This window comes from Dreissena polymorpha, chromosome 4 (assembly GCF_020536995.1).
Source record: "Dreissena polymorpha isolate Duluth1 chromosome 4, UMN_Dpol_1.0, whole genome shotgun sequence".
In the NCBI taxonomy this organism is placed as follows: Eukaryota; Metazoa; Mollusca; class Bivalvia; order Myida; family Dreissenidae; genus Dreissena; species Dreissena polymorpha.
Window position 1 is genome coordinate 10,709,411 of NC_068358.1, and position 19,012 is coordinate 10,728,422.

At 33.5% G+C, this 19,012-nt stretch overlaps 1 protein-coding gene across 1 annotated transcript; it reads right to left on the minus strand.

Annotated features, from left to right (window-relative positions):
* Window positions 1–1,135: 1,135 nt before the first annotated feature.
* Window positions 1,136–18,840, minus strand: LOC127879850 (uncharacterized). The gene is made up of 3 exons (XM_052426916.1): window positions 18,800–18,840; window positions 2,170–2,240; window positions 1,136–1,703 (listed from the first exon to the last, which is right to left on the minus strand). Exons 2-3 carry the CDS (start codon window positions 2,184–2,186, stop codon window positions 1,244–1,246), a joined length of 477 nt encoding a protein of 158 aa, XP_052282876.1. The 5' UTR covers window positions 2,187–2,240; window positions 18,800–18,840; the 3' UTR covers window positions 1,136–1,243.
* Window positions 18,841–19,012: the final 172 nt, after the last annotated feature.

Consider the following 19,012-nt stretch of genomic DNA (forward strand, 5'->3'; position numbering starts at 1 on the left):
TGATCCGAACAAAATAAACGAAACTCGTTTAAAAAATGAGATCTAGGCATTCAGCTCCTAGTGTGGATTAAAAGCGTTTATTGGTGACACCACATGAGTGCAAATGTGTAGATACCATTAATTAGATAATATATCACATGTCACCTTCAAATAACATGTATGATGTCAATTAAGTGCATTACTATCAGAGTAATAAAACACAGCATGAATTAGGCTTTATGCTGGGTTTTATTTCTCTTTAAGTAATGCAGATGAACCACGCTTCTGACCTAGTAACTGGTAAAACTATTTTTTTTTAAAGTGAAATATTATGTGATAATCAGATCGATAACATAAACTATTTAAATCTGCTAGTATATCCGATAAAAATATATTATAATTGTATTTGACAGTGTTGACGTTCAGTTGTTCGTGGTGACGACCGCATGTATTTATACATCTCTTACACTTCTCAAGATCTCTTTTCGGCTTTGGAAACGATATAAATTAAATGTCACCAACTAATCTTTCAGGATATCGATTTTCCGAGTTACATAATCCCCATTTACACCGTTTAACCATTTTTAATCGTTTTTTAAAGAGGAAAACAAAAGAAACTCGTTGGAATAAAAGTGAACTTAAACATGTAGCTTGTCTAGAAAATGGCGGGCAGGTCGTTGCTAACGAGTGCGCCCGATTAATCGATCGCTGATTGGTGGATCAATTCTAGTGGGCGGAGCGATCATAGATAAGGCGTCATGTCAATTGAAACAACGCGTATTATACCACCACTTTCAAATTAGTAAAATATGCGAATTTGAGTAACTGAACTGGATACATTTGTTATCAAGTCATTGATTACTCATGAAAATCTTAGAAACTAACGTTATGCGTTATAAGCTATTGGTTTCAATGATTGACACATTTCGGCTTGTAAAGAATTGGTGCTTCTTTATTTATCAGAAATGTAATGCATTACAACACAGGCGCATATTTATAACTACATGTATGTTATTATCAACAAACCTTCTGTAGGATATGTTTTACTTATAATCGAGGAATCAGTACAGAAAAAAAGCACAGAAACATAAAGTCAGTTTAACAACACAGCATAACCTTAACTTTTAGTAAAATTTATTTACAAGCACATGCCAATATGATGCATCAATGTAAGCTTCCCTCCATTCAGATAACTAAATGAAAAAAACTAGGCACTGTCCCACCATTATAAAACTAAGCGTTTATGTACTTGCCCCGACGACAATCATTTCTTCATGAGTCTATGTATATGTTGACCGATTTTGATAATTTGAGCCAAAATTGGGTAAAGGAAGCGGGAAATATATCCAAGACCTGTCCACAAACGGTCCACAAAGGTTCGAGTCTCAGTTTGAGTTGCGCAGTCGACCAGCTGAGGGTAACACGTAGGTTGCCCATTATCGGAATTAATTGTACAGTGTTTGACCTGCTCGACTGAAGCATATTCACGATGAGCACGTGCAGAACTATCAGCGTCTATATCCGCCACCTTTCCGCGAGACATGCAAGCCGTCTGGACACTATCACTTTGCTCTTCGTTGTCCCTCAACGTGACTACAAGATCTTTTGTGATGTTTCCGACATGTTGGAGATTGCCATGGTAACTGCCGTAGACACCTGTCATGGTGACGTTATTCTGCATGAACCAGATGCTGACGTCATTGGTGTCAAGGCCGTGTTCCATCCTGAAAAATGAAAGCATATAAGATACGATACCAGAACAATAGTAAGCTCAGACTTTTTAAATAAGGTTAAATGTTGTGTTTCAAGTGGCAATGCCTTGACAAAAATATTAACGATACTGATATGAGTATTTTATACACTGATTTTACGGCTTCATGCACAAAGATCCACTGTGTTACAAGTCAAAATATCATTTGTACGACAATGCCGGTGATATACCAATAATGACTTGTTTTACAGCGAAATAACGTTAGTTACATTTCAATTTATACGAGCTCTGTATAAACTCTAAATAAGCCCCGCTGTGTGATACTGTGAAACTGGGGCTTCATGCATGTGCGCAATTTACTTACTTACTTTAAAAGAAAAATACCATAAAGGCGGAAAGTGTCGTCACTGATTAGCCTGTGCGAACATGTGTTAAGCCCCGTTTTCCCAGTGCGCGGTTCAAATGTCATCGAGGCTTACCTGTAGTCCCATTCCATCTCTCCGCCATCGTCGTCGCATAACGTGTGCAGATCGTCCAAAAATGCTTCATTCTGAAAATCATATTAACATAAGCCTCGATCTGAGAAAACGGGGCCTAACATGCGTTAAGTGTTGTCCCAGATCGTGCGTTAAGTGTTGTCCCAGATGCAGTCAAAGAAGGCTTATCAATGACGGCACTTGCCGACTCAAGCTGATTTTCGCTAAGTAGAGACTTTCTTTATACGAAAAATATTTTCATACAGGCGGAAAAACGTAATCCATGATTAGCCGGTGCGGACTGCACGACTAATCAAGGAGAATATTTTACGCACATGCATTAATCCGCATTTTCTCAGAGCGCCGAGCGTGTTTCACATGCTCAATTTTCAAAGTGGGTATGCTTTTTACATTGTAATCTTAATAGGGATATTGCAAGTGATTTGATATTGAACATAGTAATATTTAAACCGCGTCGTCCAACAGAGAAATAATTGTCTGGATGACCTCAAAGTCCGTCTGAAATAAAAGTATATCTCAATACGAAGTATAACTTCATTTCTAAAAAACTGCTGAGTAAAAAAAATGTAACAGCAAAGTAACCATATCAAAAGCATAAGCAGTTTATGATCATAACGAGATAATGGGCTCAAATAAGCATTTGATTATAAATGTTCAAACGAAGGATGTAAATATTGGTGAAACAATAAAATTTAGATGACAACATGTGTCAAGATTTGATTAAATGTGTATCCATGATAGTTCTTCCCCGACATATACAGGTTCAAGTTGTGCATTGTTTCATCGTCTCAATAGAGTTTAAGATAATTTCCCATCCTTTAAGTACCATAAATCATTCTAACTATTCTGACTGACTGACTGACTGACACGCTCACATGCGCTGTACCAATTCATGCACAGTTATCGTTCCTTGCTTTGTAAATGTCGTGCCAATCTGAACGCATCGGACAGTGGGCTACACCACACCGTCTCTCTGATGTACGAAGGCGGCCGTCATATTGGATTTGGAACTACTTTTGAAACAAGATGGCGGCCCGACGGTTTCAAACCTGACGTAAAGAAGAAACATTAAAATGTGTTGTTTGTAGCTCGTCTGTTTCAAGATTACATTCTTTAAATAATATAAAGTGTAAATCTGTGAATTCCCACAACATAATTACACTTGTTTAAATGGAAAGTTTCCACTATTGACATTGACTACTCCTATAGTATTAATTATCAATGATGACTTCATGTAGTCAATATAAATTGCCGCAATAGTCTTTTGATGATTTCTGTTTTGGCAGACTCTTGGCTCAGATTTATTCTGAACGCAAATAATTTCAGCTATCCTATAAATATGAGGTCGATACATGTATACATCGGTAGATTACGTCTAATTATTTGGACTATGACATTAAGTTAATTTTAAATTTTCGCGTTTTGGTAAATTGAGAAAATTTTAAAACAATGTTTCAGATTCGCATATTTTGGTTTTAGTTATGATATTTGCAAGGAAACAGTAATACTGAACATTAACCGTGCTCTAAAATAGCCATAATATGCATCTTTTGACGATTTAAAAGCCTGAAAATTATACAGCGTTGCAACGCGAAACGATTGAATACTTTGGAGAAATCTGTTGTTGTACTTGTATTTTGTGAAGCTATAAAGAATGCTTATATATAGTTTAAAATACATCCTTCATTCAATAAGCACGGATGTTTGAGTAGTCTAAATGGTAGACTTTAAATCCAGGACTCTAGGGGTCAGTGGTTCTAGCCCTGATGAGGGCTACTTTTTTTCCTTATTTTAATTCTATTCTTGATTTTTAACTGGCACCTTTAAATTGACTGTTTTCGTTTTAATTTGTGACACTACAAGGATTGCTTACATAAAGAATAAAATACATCACTCATTGTATAAGCATGGAAGGCCGAGTGGTCTAAGCGGCAGACTTTTACTCCAGGGGTCAATGGTTCTAGCCAAGTTGAGGGTTACTTTTTTATTTTATTTACTTTTATTCTTGTGTTTTATTGGAGCTTTTTATATCGAATGTTTACATTTATCAATATTGCATTTAATGACACAAATAATTTGGGAGAGTTCTTTTTTTATTGTTTGATTGTGTGATATTTCAAGGAATGCTTATACATGTATTAAGTATAAAATAAACCACTGACTATGGAAGCACTGATGGCCCATTGGTTTAAGCGCTTGACTTTAACTCCAAGGGTCAGTGGATTGAGCCCAGTTAAGGAAGACTTCCTTTCTTTTTTTCAGCATAGCTGTTTAACGTCACTTTTGACCTTAGTTTACCTTTAATCATGACAAGTCAAATTCATATAAAAATTCCCGCCAGTAGGTCCCAAATGATTACATTCGAATTGTACATTAGCTAATAATACAAAAATCACTGTAAACAATGGATGCATATCATTTGAACAGAAATATGAATATATTTTTAAGAACATGTACATGTTAATTACAATAAATTAAAAACATGATTAAAAACATTCTCCAAACATTACACCGAAACGTTTTTCCTTAGTTTAAGAAGCATTATAGCATTAATCACATGTCTCTAAAATTAAAAGAAGCAATTGTTTACATGCTGTAACGCTCACACTAAACACTACAAAAACACACACACAAAGTGTAGCAAAGGTACACAAAGTCAAACACATGCTGCAAGGTCCAATAAACCCACTGTAAGTCTTGGATTGCCTTTGTTATACCTTGCCTGGAATTATATCAAAACTACTGTAGACCAAATAAAAACAGTTATTTATGTTAAAATCTTTGTTTCTCCTAAATATTTTCCCATAATAGTCTTAAATTTATTAAATAAAGGAAACACTGGTTAACTTATTTGTGTTTTGATCTGACTTAACTTGTCTTTGTAGCCTTTGCTAGACTGTGTGTGTCTTTGCAGTGTTTAGTGAGACCCACTCTTATCTAAATTTGTAAACAGCATAGTTAAACATGTCAATGTATCAAGTCAAAAAATGTAATAATTTACACTAGTGTTAGTCTATTGCAAGATTTAGTTCACTGATATATTAATTAAATGTGTTATTACTATTAATCACTTCAAGTGGCATAATAATCAATCAGTTGTGTATTGCGCATCAGACCAAAGAAAGAATTGACGCTTGCTGAAGAACTTTTTATTTCAAGATGGTGAGCATAATTAATGGTAGATTTCACCAAGCGCTTATTATATCTAGTTCTGCGGGTTTTTAAATGTACATAACCTCAATAGCTTTTCTGCCATTTTGTTTATCGGATGCAATTTAGTTCAAACACCCATATACCAAACGATTGACTGCCCACAATGTTTACCTAATTCTTGATTATGGACATTTTATGTGCAAATTATCGCGTTATATAATTGTGTTGTTACCAGTGCAGCAAGCGCCCCTTTTTTTCAACAACGATGTGTTAAGTCATTGAAACTTTTAAAGTGTTTTCTGTTGAGTTCAGTAACAATGTTTATATGTTAATATCTGTAATATTATATAATATATTGTTAAGTGTTTTTTTTTAGTAAGCTAAACTTTTCAGTACATTATACTTTCTTGAAGAAATTTGGATGAAATAATCCCAGAACTTTCCAAGCAAATGTTCTGTGTACATCTTTTTTCTTTATCTGTTTCTTTTACATTTAAAATACTAGTTGGAAACTGTGTAGAGCTATGATTGTCCCAATTTTGTACATGATCTGATGAACATGACCATTCCAAAACTCTATTTTACTGTCTGTTCATGTCAATCTACTATCTAGTCAATTAATATTTCTGTGTTTTTTGTTTAAACTATTTGGGATTATTTTGATGCATGTTACATCAATTAAAAAGTGTTATTTCTTACCGTACAAGTAATCAAACGTTTTATCTTGTAAAATGTTGCAACTCGGCCCTGTTTGTATATAAAGTTCATTGAACATTATATAGATCTTAATAGTTAGTGCAGCCCAAAATGTCATATTTAGTTATTCTCATTATTTGCTACTTAATTGCTAGCATAAGAAACATACCATTGTAGTTATTTGAATATTTGTTTCGATTTAGTTGTTGCAGTTTCTTACCGCCTCACTGTCACATGTACCAACACATGTACTCACAGATGTAAATAAGCAAACACATTTTCAACAAGTTGTTGGGTTATGTGTCCAGATTTTTATGGGGATCAATAATCTATTGAAATAAAAAAGGCATTAAATTGTTTCTATAACAAAAAGGTGGTTTTAAATAATCTTTTTCTGATTTCAGGTTCAGTTGTGGAAAAACATGAGTTCCTGATCCAGAGTAGCTTTAAAGGCGAGCCCTTATGATACATGTCATTATCAATGTGACAGTTGCCTTCAATATATTATTTTTAAAAAGCTTAAAACGTTTATTTACACATTTTGTGTCAAGACTTAATTAATCAATTAATATAGTTGACAGAAATAATTGTAACCAATATTATTGCTGTTAATTGGAACATCCTTATAGTGTAAGCAAACACACCTTTCTATATGGAGAGGAAATCCAGGTTCAAATCCTGGTGGGGATCCCATATTAGCAGCAACTTAGATTATGTTCATATTGATTATACAAACAATACTTTTTGTTGTCAAAGTGTGTTGTATTTAATATGCAAATAAAATTTTCATTGTTTTTTGATAATTTTCTCTATCTCACACACACGCAGTAATTTTGTTTTGTTTTACTTCATGTTATGTATCATTTGTATTAGGGCACCATTATTAGGTTCACAAGATATCAGATGTCAAAAACGAAGGCCCATAATTATGTCCTGGCAATTTATCATAATTATAAAACTTTTACTTTGAAAAGAAAAGGGTTCTTCTTTGTTTCTACTACAGAATCAAATAAAATTGTTATTTTTCTTACTATATTACAAAATCAGGATATACGCCGAATATCTTTTAGGCTCCACTGGTCAAAGACAAGCGGGGCTTATGTTATGGTCCTGTGTTCGTCGCGCGTGCGTCTGTCCGCGCGTTAACTTTTCCTTTAAACATCTTCTCCTAAACTTCTGGTCCAATTCTGATAAAATTTCTCAGGAATGTTCCTGGGGTAAACCTCTTTCAAATTTGTTCAAATTATGCCCCTAGGGTCAAATTTGACCCTGCCCCAGGGGTCACAAAATTGAAAATTTGCTTATAAGGCCTATTTTGTGAAAACTTTCAAAATCTTATTGTCCATAACCATTGAGTCTAGGACTATCAAATTTTGTATGTAGAGACATCTAATAGTCTTCTACCAAATTTGTTCAAATTATGCCCCTGGGGTCAAATTTGACTCTGCCCCGGGGGTCACAAAATTGAACATATGCTTATATAAGGCCTATTTTGTGAAAACTTCAAAAATTCTTGTCCATAACCATTGGGCTTAGGGCTACCAAATTTGGTATGCAGTGGCATCTAAAATAAACCTCTACCAAATTTGTTCAAATAATGCCTCTGGGGTCAACTTGGACCCTGCCCCGAGGGGTCACAAAATTGAATTAACGCTTATAAAGCACCTATTTTGTGATATCTTTAAAAATCTTCTTGTCGAAAACCATTCGGACTATGGCTACCAAATTTGGTATGCAGTAGCATCTTATAGTCCTCTACCAAGTTTGTTCAAATAATGCCCTTTGGGTCAAATTTGACCTTGACCACTGGATCACAAAATTGAACATTATATACGCATATATCATGCTTATTTTGTGAAGACTTTTAAAATATTCTTGTCCTTAACTCTAGGACCTAGGGCTACCACATTTTGTATGTAGTGAGATAAAGTAGTCCTCTACAAAGTTTACTCAAATTATGCCCCTGGGGTTAAATGTGACCCAGCCCAGGGGGTCACAAAAGTGTACATGTGCTTAAATTGGGCCTATATTTAAGTATTTGCACATGCCGAGAATATTTGTTTCAGCCTTTTTTTCAGCAGTGGAGCGATACAGGGCCATCATGGCCCTCTTGTTTAATAATTAAGACTATAAATGGTTTAAAGTTTGTGTTTGACGTCCTTGCTTCTGGAAAGCAGAACTGTTTAGGCATAAATGACTACCCTTTTTTTGTTAGAATCAACATTGATGCATTATTACTTAAGCAAAGTTGAACTCTTTAAAAACTCGATGACTGGGGGACTGAATTTTTCATGTTTGTTGCTTACAATTTACTGAATATATAAATGTTTATGGCGAACAAATGCCATCTCTCTTTACAGGGAGATGGTGTTTTTTCATAAATATCCAGGTTATTTTGTATAAATAAGACCACATAACATATTTATATAGTATAAAATGAATTCTGAGCTATACATCTATGATGATGCCATTATGTGTTTCGCTGTAAAAAAAAAATACAGAGAAAATAGACTACAGCTGCATGTCACAAGAGTTGTTAAAGGGCATTTTGACAGTATTGCCCCGGACTTTTGCCCATTTTGAAGGATAATCTTATAAAAAACTGATTCTTGGTTTAGTGTGCATAGGGGATGGAGGAGCTTTTATTGGTGCCTTTTAAAAAAGTTGTTTCATATTGTGGAAAAATGAGTTTTAAAATGTATACACGATGCCTTAAATAAGTCAAATTCCAACAATGTCTTTGGTTTTTCAATTAAAAACAAGAGATGAGTTTGTCAGAAACACAATACCCCCCTATTGCGCCGCTTTAAAGCCATATATTTGACCTTTAAGGATGACCTTGACCTTTCACCACTCAAAATGTGCAGCTACTTGAGATGCACATGCATGCCAAATATCAAGTTGCTATCTTCAATATTGCAAAAGTTAGGGCAATGTTAAAGTTTTCAGACGGAAGGACAGACAGACAGACTGACGGACAGTTCAAAAACTATATGCCACCCTACCGGGGGCATAAAAACACTGTATTCTTAATTTGTTTATAGGTGTTATTGGTGTCTCCACAGTATTGGAATAACCAATTTACACTTAAGGCTAAAACAGGGCTGATCCATTATATTCACCACGAGGTTCATTAAAATGCTTACTGGGTCAAACATGCAGCATGGGGATACGCGTCGGCCTCTGCCGCGCCACTTCTAGTTACAATTGTTGCCTGCACAGTTGACCATATTTAGTGTTTTGGTTGCCCAGCTAAAGAGTATCGGCCTGGCCAGAATAACAGCATCTAGAATTAAGTTGCCTAGGCTAAAATATAAAAAATATCTGCCAGAAGTACTGTATGGTTGCCATCATCAAATGCACAGAAAGAATTGTTTTTCAAATTCAATCAAGCTCTCCACTTATTCCATCCTGCGAAACCCTTTAGGTGTCTCAATACTGGTAATAGTAAACCCCACTGAGAGCCATATGGCTTTTGTCTGTATACAGTTTGTGACTGCCTGGCTTGTCACTTTGTTTTTTTTTTTTGGGGGGGGGGGGATCTTAGTGGATTTTACTATTTCTTATAATACACCGAAGAGTTTTCCCTGTATCACTGTACAGTTTTGTACGATTGTTTATGGTATAGAACCTAAACATATGGATTAAATCTCAAAGTTTGTCGCCCTGCAGAACATCCGCAATGTTGTACCGATAATTAATGTAATTTAAGAAATACTGGTTCTTTAAGTTTGAATAATGGTGTTGTTTACACTTCAAGAAACAACTAATTGGATTTCTAAACATTTAATTAACATTTGAATATTTTGTATGTAATGACAACTAATGTTTAACAATAACAGAAACAAATACTCTATTATATTACACCTCAGAGATAATGGTCTTTCTATATCTATATTATCAGTTAATTTAGTGCAAATTTAATGGTGTGTAACCCGGGCAGGGTCAAATATGACCCAGGGGCATAATTTGAACAAATTTGGCCAGTGGAGCTTAAAACTGATTCTTTGTTTAGCGTGCAAAGGGGATGGAGGAACATTTTTTGGTGCCTTTTTAAAAAGTTGCTTCATTGTGTGGAAAATTGAGTTTAAAAATGTATGCACAATGCCTAATATGTGGCAAATTCCAACAATGTCTGTGGTTTTTCATGTAAAAACAAGAGATGTGTTTGTCAGAAACATAATGCCCCCTAGTGCGCCGCTTTGAAGCTGTATATTTGACCTTTAAGGATGACCTTGACCTTTCAGTACTCAAAATGTGCAGCTCCATGAGATACACATGTATGCCAAATATCAAGTTGCTATCTTCAATATTGCAAAAGTTATAGGAAATGTTTAAGTTTTCGGACAGACAGCACATATAAGTTGGTTTTACAAATTCACTGAGGGTAAACATTGGGCACTTATATAGTTCAAAGTGACCGGGAAACAAATTCTTGTGTTCTGATTTACATACATGTATTTACACTTGCAAAATTCAAAATTAAGAATGGTAATTGTTCTCTTATTGCCAACAACTGCATAAATCTTAACATTGTAAACTGGTTGTTTTATCTTTATTACTACTTTTGTACATTCTTTTGTATTGCCCTCTTTATATTAACTTTCAACATATATATTATATCCAGTAATTGTAGATATCATATGTTTTGTGATGTAAATGTGTAGGGTTCTTGTTACTTGTCACACCATTTCCATTTCATAATGCCTTAACACTGATATAGGATATTAGTGATTTTTGATTATTGTATTTATGTAAACTTATTCTATATGCCGATGAAAGTGTCATCCTTTATTTTCACAAAGATCCTAGTATCATCAGTAGTGTTTTTTGTAAAGAACTTGCAAATTGTATTAAATGGTTAGTGGATAACAAACTGTCTTTACACCTTGGAAAAACTGAATGTATAGTGTTTGGTTCCAAAAGGAAATCTAAACTTCATAATTTTAATGTAAAATGTAATGATCACACTATTGTTTCTCAATCATCTGTTGAACACCTTGGTTCAATATTCGACACTGATCTTTCTGCTACATTTATTGTTAATAATATAATTAAAAAAGGTGAACTCAAGAATAAGATTCTTCAGGGGCGTAGCTAGCATTTTTTGAGCTGTAGGCCCGAATATGTTACATAAAAACGGGGTGTGTGTGCAGGGGTCCTCCCCCAGAAATTTTTTAAATCCAATAATGCCTGTGGTGAGATTTAAAGCATATCTAGACAAATAATAAGGTAAGAAAATATAAGACTTTGGCCTGTATTTCTTTGATATTTTACTTTTTTATCTCAATGTCAGAGAACTAAATTTTACTGTATTATCTTTATACCAGAGAACTAAATTTTAAAACAATATGGAACAGAGAAACATTTAAAATTGTAACACTCGCTTATTCACAAGTCAAACCATGGTAATTCTTTCCAATAATACTGTCTGCATGTCTATATAGAAAGAAGTAGAGTTGATAATTGGAAGATATGTCCTTTGAACAAGACCAGAATCCATTGCCTGAGGATCATGTCAATATGAAATGCAGATTTCTTACACCTCACCACCTTCAGGGTCAACATTTTAATGCATTTTTGAAGTTGAAGCAATTTTAATTTTTTCATGTTTCAAAAAAAATGTAGGCCCGGGCCTGCTGTGCCTAAAAGCAGCTACACCCCTGTTCTTTTATAGACAAAACCACTGTTCAAATATGGAATTAAGAAAATTGTTATGTAACTCATTGCTTCAATGCCATTTTGACTATGCTAGCTCTTCATAGTACAATGGTATTAGTAAACAGTTAAAAAATAGATTACAAGTTGTACAAAATAAAGTTGTTAAATTTATTCATGGATATGACTCTAGAACATCTTTGAAAGTTAAAGATTTTAGTAATATTGGTTGCTTAAATGTTCAAAACAGAGTTAAGCAAATAACACTCATTCATGTTTATAAAATTGTTAACAAGAAATGTCCTTCTTACATGACCTTTTTTGTATAATAATTTTAGTTTAGTGTCTGATATATATAGTGATAACAGTAGACATAGTAAAGATAACTTTTATTTACCTCAATGTCCTCAAGTGAATGGTTTTACCAGCACTACTTTTAATTATAAACGATCAAAGACTGGAACTGTTTACCTGCTGATGTAAAAATTCTTATAAAAGAATAAATATGAATTTGAAAACAGAGTGAAAACTTCTCTCACAGACAATATGATTGAAATTGAAAAAGATGCTGATTTTGTTTGTTACTAGTAGTCTTATTGTTTAAATTATTGTTTTATGTGATTGGTTTGTTATATTATATATATAATATATATATATATATTGGTTTGTTATAATATATATATATATATTACTGTTGTTCAAATAAGTCATCAATAAAGTATTTGTATGTACATTTAAATGTAATGACAAATTGTCACAAAATAGTAGTATACATTGTGTAACTAATGCTCTCTAATAATATATGCTAATTACTATTTGATCTCAAGACTATAGTCTCAAGTTTAAATTAATGATATTTTTATGCATTTTTAATGCCACCATTTTTGTACATTTTCCACCCATCTATAGGGCCCCATTGGAAATAAGTTGCAAACCTTTCATGGGACATCCTGTGGTATATATATAATGTCTTGATTTAAACATCTTGTAACTACTTGTTATTTCAGATCTCTGCCAAATACACTGACTATTTACTTATAACTGAATTTAAATGATTAACTTTGACTGTGATATTCAAAATGTGATATATCAATGCATTGTGATCCAAATCCTGTGATAATTGTTTTCCAATTGTTAAATGTTGTAAATTGACTGTACTTGTATGGCATATATATACATATGCATGAATAAATCAATATTTAGGAAAGTGGGACTGACACTGTTTCCAGACATATTACAGTTAAATAACTTCATGTCAGTAATGGCAGTCATGGATGGAAAATATCTTTTTACAATTGTTGCCTGCACTGTCGACCATATTTAGTGTTTTTGTTTCCCATCTAAAGAGTACCGACCCAAAACCATGGGCATGCCTGAGATATGTATCTTAAAGTTTCTTAAAAGATAAATAATATAAATTTTAACAACACCACAGCTCAGTTTTAACATTTCCAATACAGTATGTCTTATTTTGAGAGGCCATTCTGAATTGAGTTCATTTCCAAGGGCAAAGTTATGCCTTATAATATATTAATATTACAAAACTGAACATTGTTACACTGTCCCTAATTTTAATGGCACTGGATTGTTTAAGGCTTTGAAAAGCTAGTTGCCTGGCCGGGATTATAACAACATCTGGAATTAAAATGCCTAGGATAAAGTATAAACAATATCTGCCAGAAGTACTGTATGGTTGCCATCATCAAATGTACAGAAAGAATCGTTTTTCAAATTCAATCAAGCCCCACTCATATCATTTCATGAAATATACAGTTTGTGACTGCCTGGCTGGTAACTATAATGCCATTGGGACCAACGTGGAGTTTACTATTTCTTATATTACATCGAAAATTTTTCTCTGTACCACTGTACAGTGTTGTACGATTGTTGATGGTATAGAACATAGACATATTGATTAAATCTCAAAGTTTGTCGCCTGCAGCCGAACATCAGCAATGTTGCAATGAATATAATTTAAGAAAAACTGATTCTTTTAAGTTTGAATAATGTTGATGTTTTCCCTTCAATAAACAACTAATAGGCTTTTTTAGAATTTTATTAAAATTTGAATATTTTGCATGCAAAATATCTAATTTTAAACATTAACATTAATAAATATTCTATTATATTACTCCTTAAAGATATTGGTCCTTATATATCTATATTATCGGTTGATTCAGTGCAAATTTAATGGTGTGTAACCCGAACTATATTTTCGGTGTAATATCTTCCGCCTAGAGGCGTTAGACATATCCTTCCACCAAATACACCCGAGAGACGATCGCCGTTTTGGCGGAATTGTCCGAGGAGTCCCGATTGATGTCGTGCAAGAGATTTGTTTTGTACTTTCGAAAGCCGGGGACAATTTACACGTATCGGTATAAAATAAATTCGAAGGTAGTGTTGTAGTGTGTATTTGCAAAATAAATAATAAAGAAACATGGGTCGATATGCAGTTTTTAAGACATGAAAAATATATGAACCTTCATATTGTAACTACCATTGTATCACTAATTCGTTGTGCGTGTGCTTGCGTATCAGTACATGTTATCATGTTTTGTTACTTGTTACATTTTATGTACGCGCGAATAAAATTTTATTTCACGACAAGCTGTTATATAAATGTTGTTTTATTTGAAACGGAAATGACATTGAAGGCAATATCCTTGTGTTTGCAAGTCAAAATATAGCAGATCATTTTTACATTCACGTTAGAATAAAATGTTATCATATTTTTGTTGAATAATCTTAAAATTGGCATAGCGTGCATTCATTCCTCAATTCGATAATTTTTATTACGATTACATGAAAATCGCTTTCTTCATATATATAAACGACGACGTAATACTTTTAAATCAAATAATTGGTATGCGTTAAGTATGTTATTTGACAATGTTTATCAGTACTCAAATTTAAAACAAAATCAAACAAACAACGACATACCCGAAAGGGTTTACTAACGACTCGCCCCCTTAACGACTCGCCCCATAACGACTCGCCCCACTTTTTATAACGACTCGCCCCACTTTTATAACGACTCGCCCCACATAGATAACGGCTCGCCCCATCATTACTTATATGGTAGGATTTTTATTTAATTTCGATTTTATTCAAACGTTTTATTCATAACAAATTTATCGCCCCCTTAACGACTCGCCCCATAACGACTCGCCCCACTTTTTATAACGACTCGCCCCACATGTATAACGACTCGCCCCACATATATAACGACTCGCCCTATCAAAATAAAATGTTATATTATATATGGTAATATAAATGAAATCAATTCATAATATGAATTTAAGGTTCGGCATTGTTTGATAACCATCGTTCAGCGGTTTTTTTGCTTTATACCTGACCTTATATACGTCTATTGCGGGCATATTCTAAAAAGTAATAATTTTTATTTTATGATGTTTTTTTACATCTTTGTTCAGTGACAATATTATCATAAAGCAAGACTATTGGCTAACGGCACATTTGTCTCATGTCATACTTTCCTTTACATTTATAAAAGAAGCAAAGGCTAAGATCATATCGACAATTAAAGATTCCCAGGTTAAATTACTCAAGAATTTAGGGATTATCGTTATAAAGGAGACCGATGAATTAACAGGGCGGACAATCGCTCCTACGATGTTTTGACAGGGCGGACAGTCGCTCCTACATTATTTTGCCAACCCGGACAATCGCTCCTACATTATTTTGTCAACCCGGACAGTCGCTCCTACATTATTTTGCCAACCCGGCGTAGTATACGCCGATCAAAGATTATGCGACAATTAAATTTGCCAACTTGTTAAACCGATTCAACATGAGCCGATTAATGTGATTTTAATTAATTTATTAACTTATTAACAAACTATGTTACAGTTTGTCGATTCTTATATTGTAATGTCCCACACCTTCAAATTCACTTCCAACATGAAACTTCTAACGAACAAACTCGGTCAGTCTTTTCTGTGGTACGGACATAAGCCCTCTAGGACATTAGCCCCTAGGACATGAGCCCCTAGGACAAAAGCCCCAAGGACAAAAGCCCCTTTAAAAAAAGTGCATGCTAGGAAATTAGCCCCCAGGTGTTTTAAAACGTTCAAAACTTTTTTACAGGTGAGCATTTTTATTCCATTTTTTAAATTTCATATGTATATAGAAACAATATATATAGCTTGTACCACACACGTAAATTTTAGTGGTTTTTTTTACAATTTCTTTACTATTTTTATCTTTGGACTTATTTTGCAAACATTTTGCTATCTGACACCATCCAGAAGTCTAAAATTACCTTACAATTAGAAACATAAGTAACATATTGTGTTGTTGTTGCTGTTTAAAAAATATAACCCATTAATTCCATTAATTTAAAAAAAGATGAAATTAAATACCTAAAAAATGAATGTAAACATAGGTAGGGGCTAATGTCCTAAGGGGCAAATGTCCTAGGGGGCTAATGTCCAAAGGGGCTAATGTCCTAGGGGCTTTTGTCCTATGGGCTAATGTCCCAGAGGGCTAATGTCCTACACTCGTCTTTTGTATGCTTATAGGGTCACTCGTATTCAAAGAAGCACACGTCTAAGTCTACAATACGATGGGTATGCAGTAAAAGTCGTTCCGATTCCTGCTAGGGCTCAATGATAATAGATCTCAATGTAATCGACATATTATAATAATTTTAATGTTTTTATGTCCATTCATGCTCAAGAAACAATCGTTGTGTAAAAAATATACTTAAAAATTCACGATTAAAGTGAGACTGCACGATTTTGTCAAATATTTATGAATTTATATAAAATGTGTAAAAAAAAAATATTAAACATATATTTCAATATAAGTTAAAATAAAAGTTCAGAAGAACATGTGTCAATAAAAGTGAAATAAGCCAGATATTTAATTCTGAAATCGTTAAAATCGAGCTGTGTGTATAAATGTACATATGTGTTTCTTTTCGTTTGTATTTGCGTATTTTGTGTGTATACATGTTTATAAATGTCATATAAATGTCATATTATAAATACATATGAAATAAAGAACACAGTTTCATCTATGCGGTTTTTTATGTTTATTCCATTCGCAAAATGGAACTTATTCCAATAAATATAATGTATGAACGAATGTCCCTGATAGGAATAATGCAGGAACGATTGTCCGAGGTGTCCTTATAACTACCTAATAATTACAGTAAAAGAATCGACAAACTGTAACATAGTTTGGTAATAAGTTATTAACTATTTAAAATCACATTGATCGGCTCATGTTGAATCGGCTTACTGTTAACAAGTTGGCAAATTTTATTGTCGGTTCATAATACGTGTTAGCCTTTGATCGGCGTAAGTAACGTTTTGCCGTGGAGTCAAAATAATGTAGGAACGACTGTCCGGGTTGACAAAATACTGTAGGAGCGATTGTCCGGGTTGGCAAAATAATGTAGTAGCGACTGTCCGCCCTGTAAAAACCTCGTAGGAGCGACTGTCCGCCGTGTCAAAACATCGTAGGAGCGACTGTCCGCCCCGTCAAATTTAGCGTAGGAGCGATTGTTCGTAGGAGTGATTGTCCGGGATTCCATTTATTCTGTACAGAAAGGACACTGACCCGAAATCTGCCTCGAAATATGTTCAGATTTTTTAAGCAGAATTGCATGTACAATGAAGCAGAATGTTATCTGTACTGATCATCATACCAAACATATTTTTAATTCTTTTTATTTCAAAAAGACAGATTGTTAGGATTTTGGCATTTTAAGAAATAATTTTAGTTCTTGGTTCTTATCTCAGTATTTGATGAATTACCGTCATTGGTGATGATAAAGAGATACAACTTATGTAACTAATAAGTGAATTCTTTGTTAATTTCTATCATTATCTAGTTTCCATAATTCTTATTATAAAAGGATTACATTTGTGTTAATTTGTATTTTGGTGTTGTTATTGGTGTTGTTTGTAAGTTTCGGCAAAAAATAAAATTGCACTTATAATAAAAAATTATATGATGTGTACTAAGATAAGCTATTTCAAAACATATATAGGTTTTAATTTGTTATTACCGGTATACGTTGCATTCATGGAATCGACGTATTTGTTGTTTGTTTTCGTCCTATTTGTTATGGTACATTAAAGTGATAATATGGGCATTTTTCACTGTTGAATTGAGCTGAAAAGAATTAACAGGTTAAAAGAGTTAGTTAAAATGTGGTTACTGACCAATTATCTGCAACTCATCTTGCTGCCAGTTGTTTATAAAAAATATAATTTATATTCGATATTTTACGTGACTGGTGAGTCCTGTAAGCCGAAATAATCCGTAAAACAAAATTGTGTCTTTGTGTCGTATGAACGAATCTGCACTAAAACTAAATTTAGTATCACATCGTACATGCATGATCAGTTGTCAAAAGAAAGTACAGTTGATATTTAAATCGATTATTTTTCCTTTTCCGGGATATTTTTTAATATGTTGATGCTGCATTAACAAATATATAAGTGTATATGAAGTGAAAACCCCAAAAATAAACAACGGTTGCGATAGACACCTATAAACTGTTAGATGCCCATAATATCACTTTAACTAAAATTTGTTTTGAAACAAGTTCGATTTCTGAGTGTTTTCTTTTTAAAAAATGGTCGCAAAGATGAGTCAACTATAGATCTATGTAGCTGAAATAGATTTATGTGGTAAAAACATACATACGAGCATGTGCATTGTGTTCAATATCAAGTTCATCATAGTAGAAAACAATTTAGAACCACAATACACTATAATCCTTTAAAAACACATTTTTTACTGCTAATGTTTATTCAGATATCAATAAGTAAAGTAATATTTAATTTACAGACTTATTGTGCATATATAAACTATAATTATGCCAAACTTTTCTATACTTGCGTATAGTTATACCACCACACTTTGCCTACCAGTGGGCGGAATATAAACTGTGTTCATTCTTTTCTTTACAAAACAACATTTTTAACAATTCATAAATTAAAAAAAATTGTTTCGTACGCGTTTTATTTCACGACCATGTTTCATTAAGACATTCATTTAAATATAATTAGTAAAATAGAAATTAATTTATTGAATTATTGTGAATCTAAACTATGAGTTTGTCAACCTTTCCTATGCGCACTAAACCAGGGGACGATTCACTGTGGATCAGCACTCTGGATCAGCAGACGATTTATTTCATAAATCTTACGGAGGAATCCGAGATAGCCGATGTATCACGATTGAGTGGATCAGCAGACGATTCATTGCGGAGGATTCCGGAGATAGTCGATGTATCACGGTTTAGAACGAAGTCTAAATTTGCATGTGCGCGTGACGT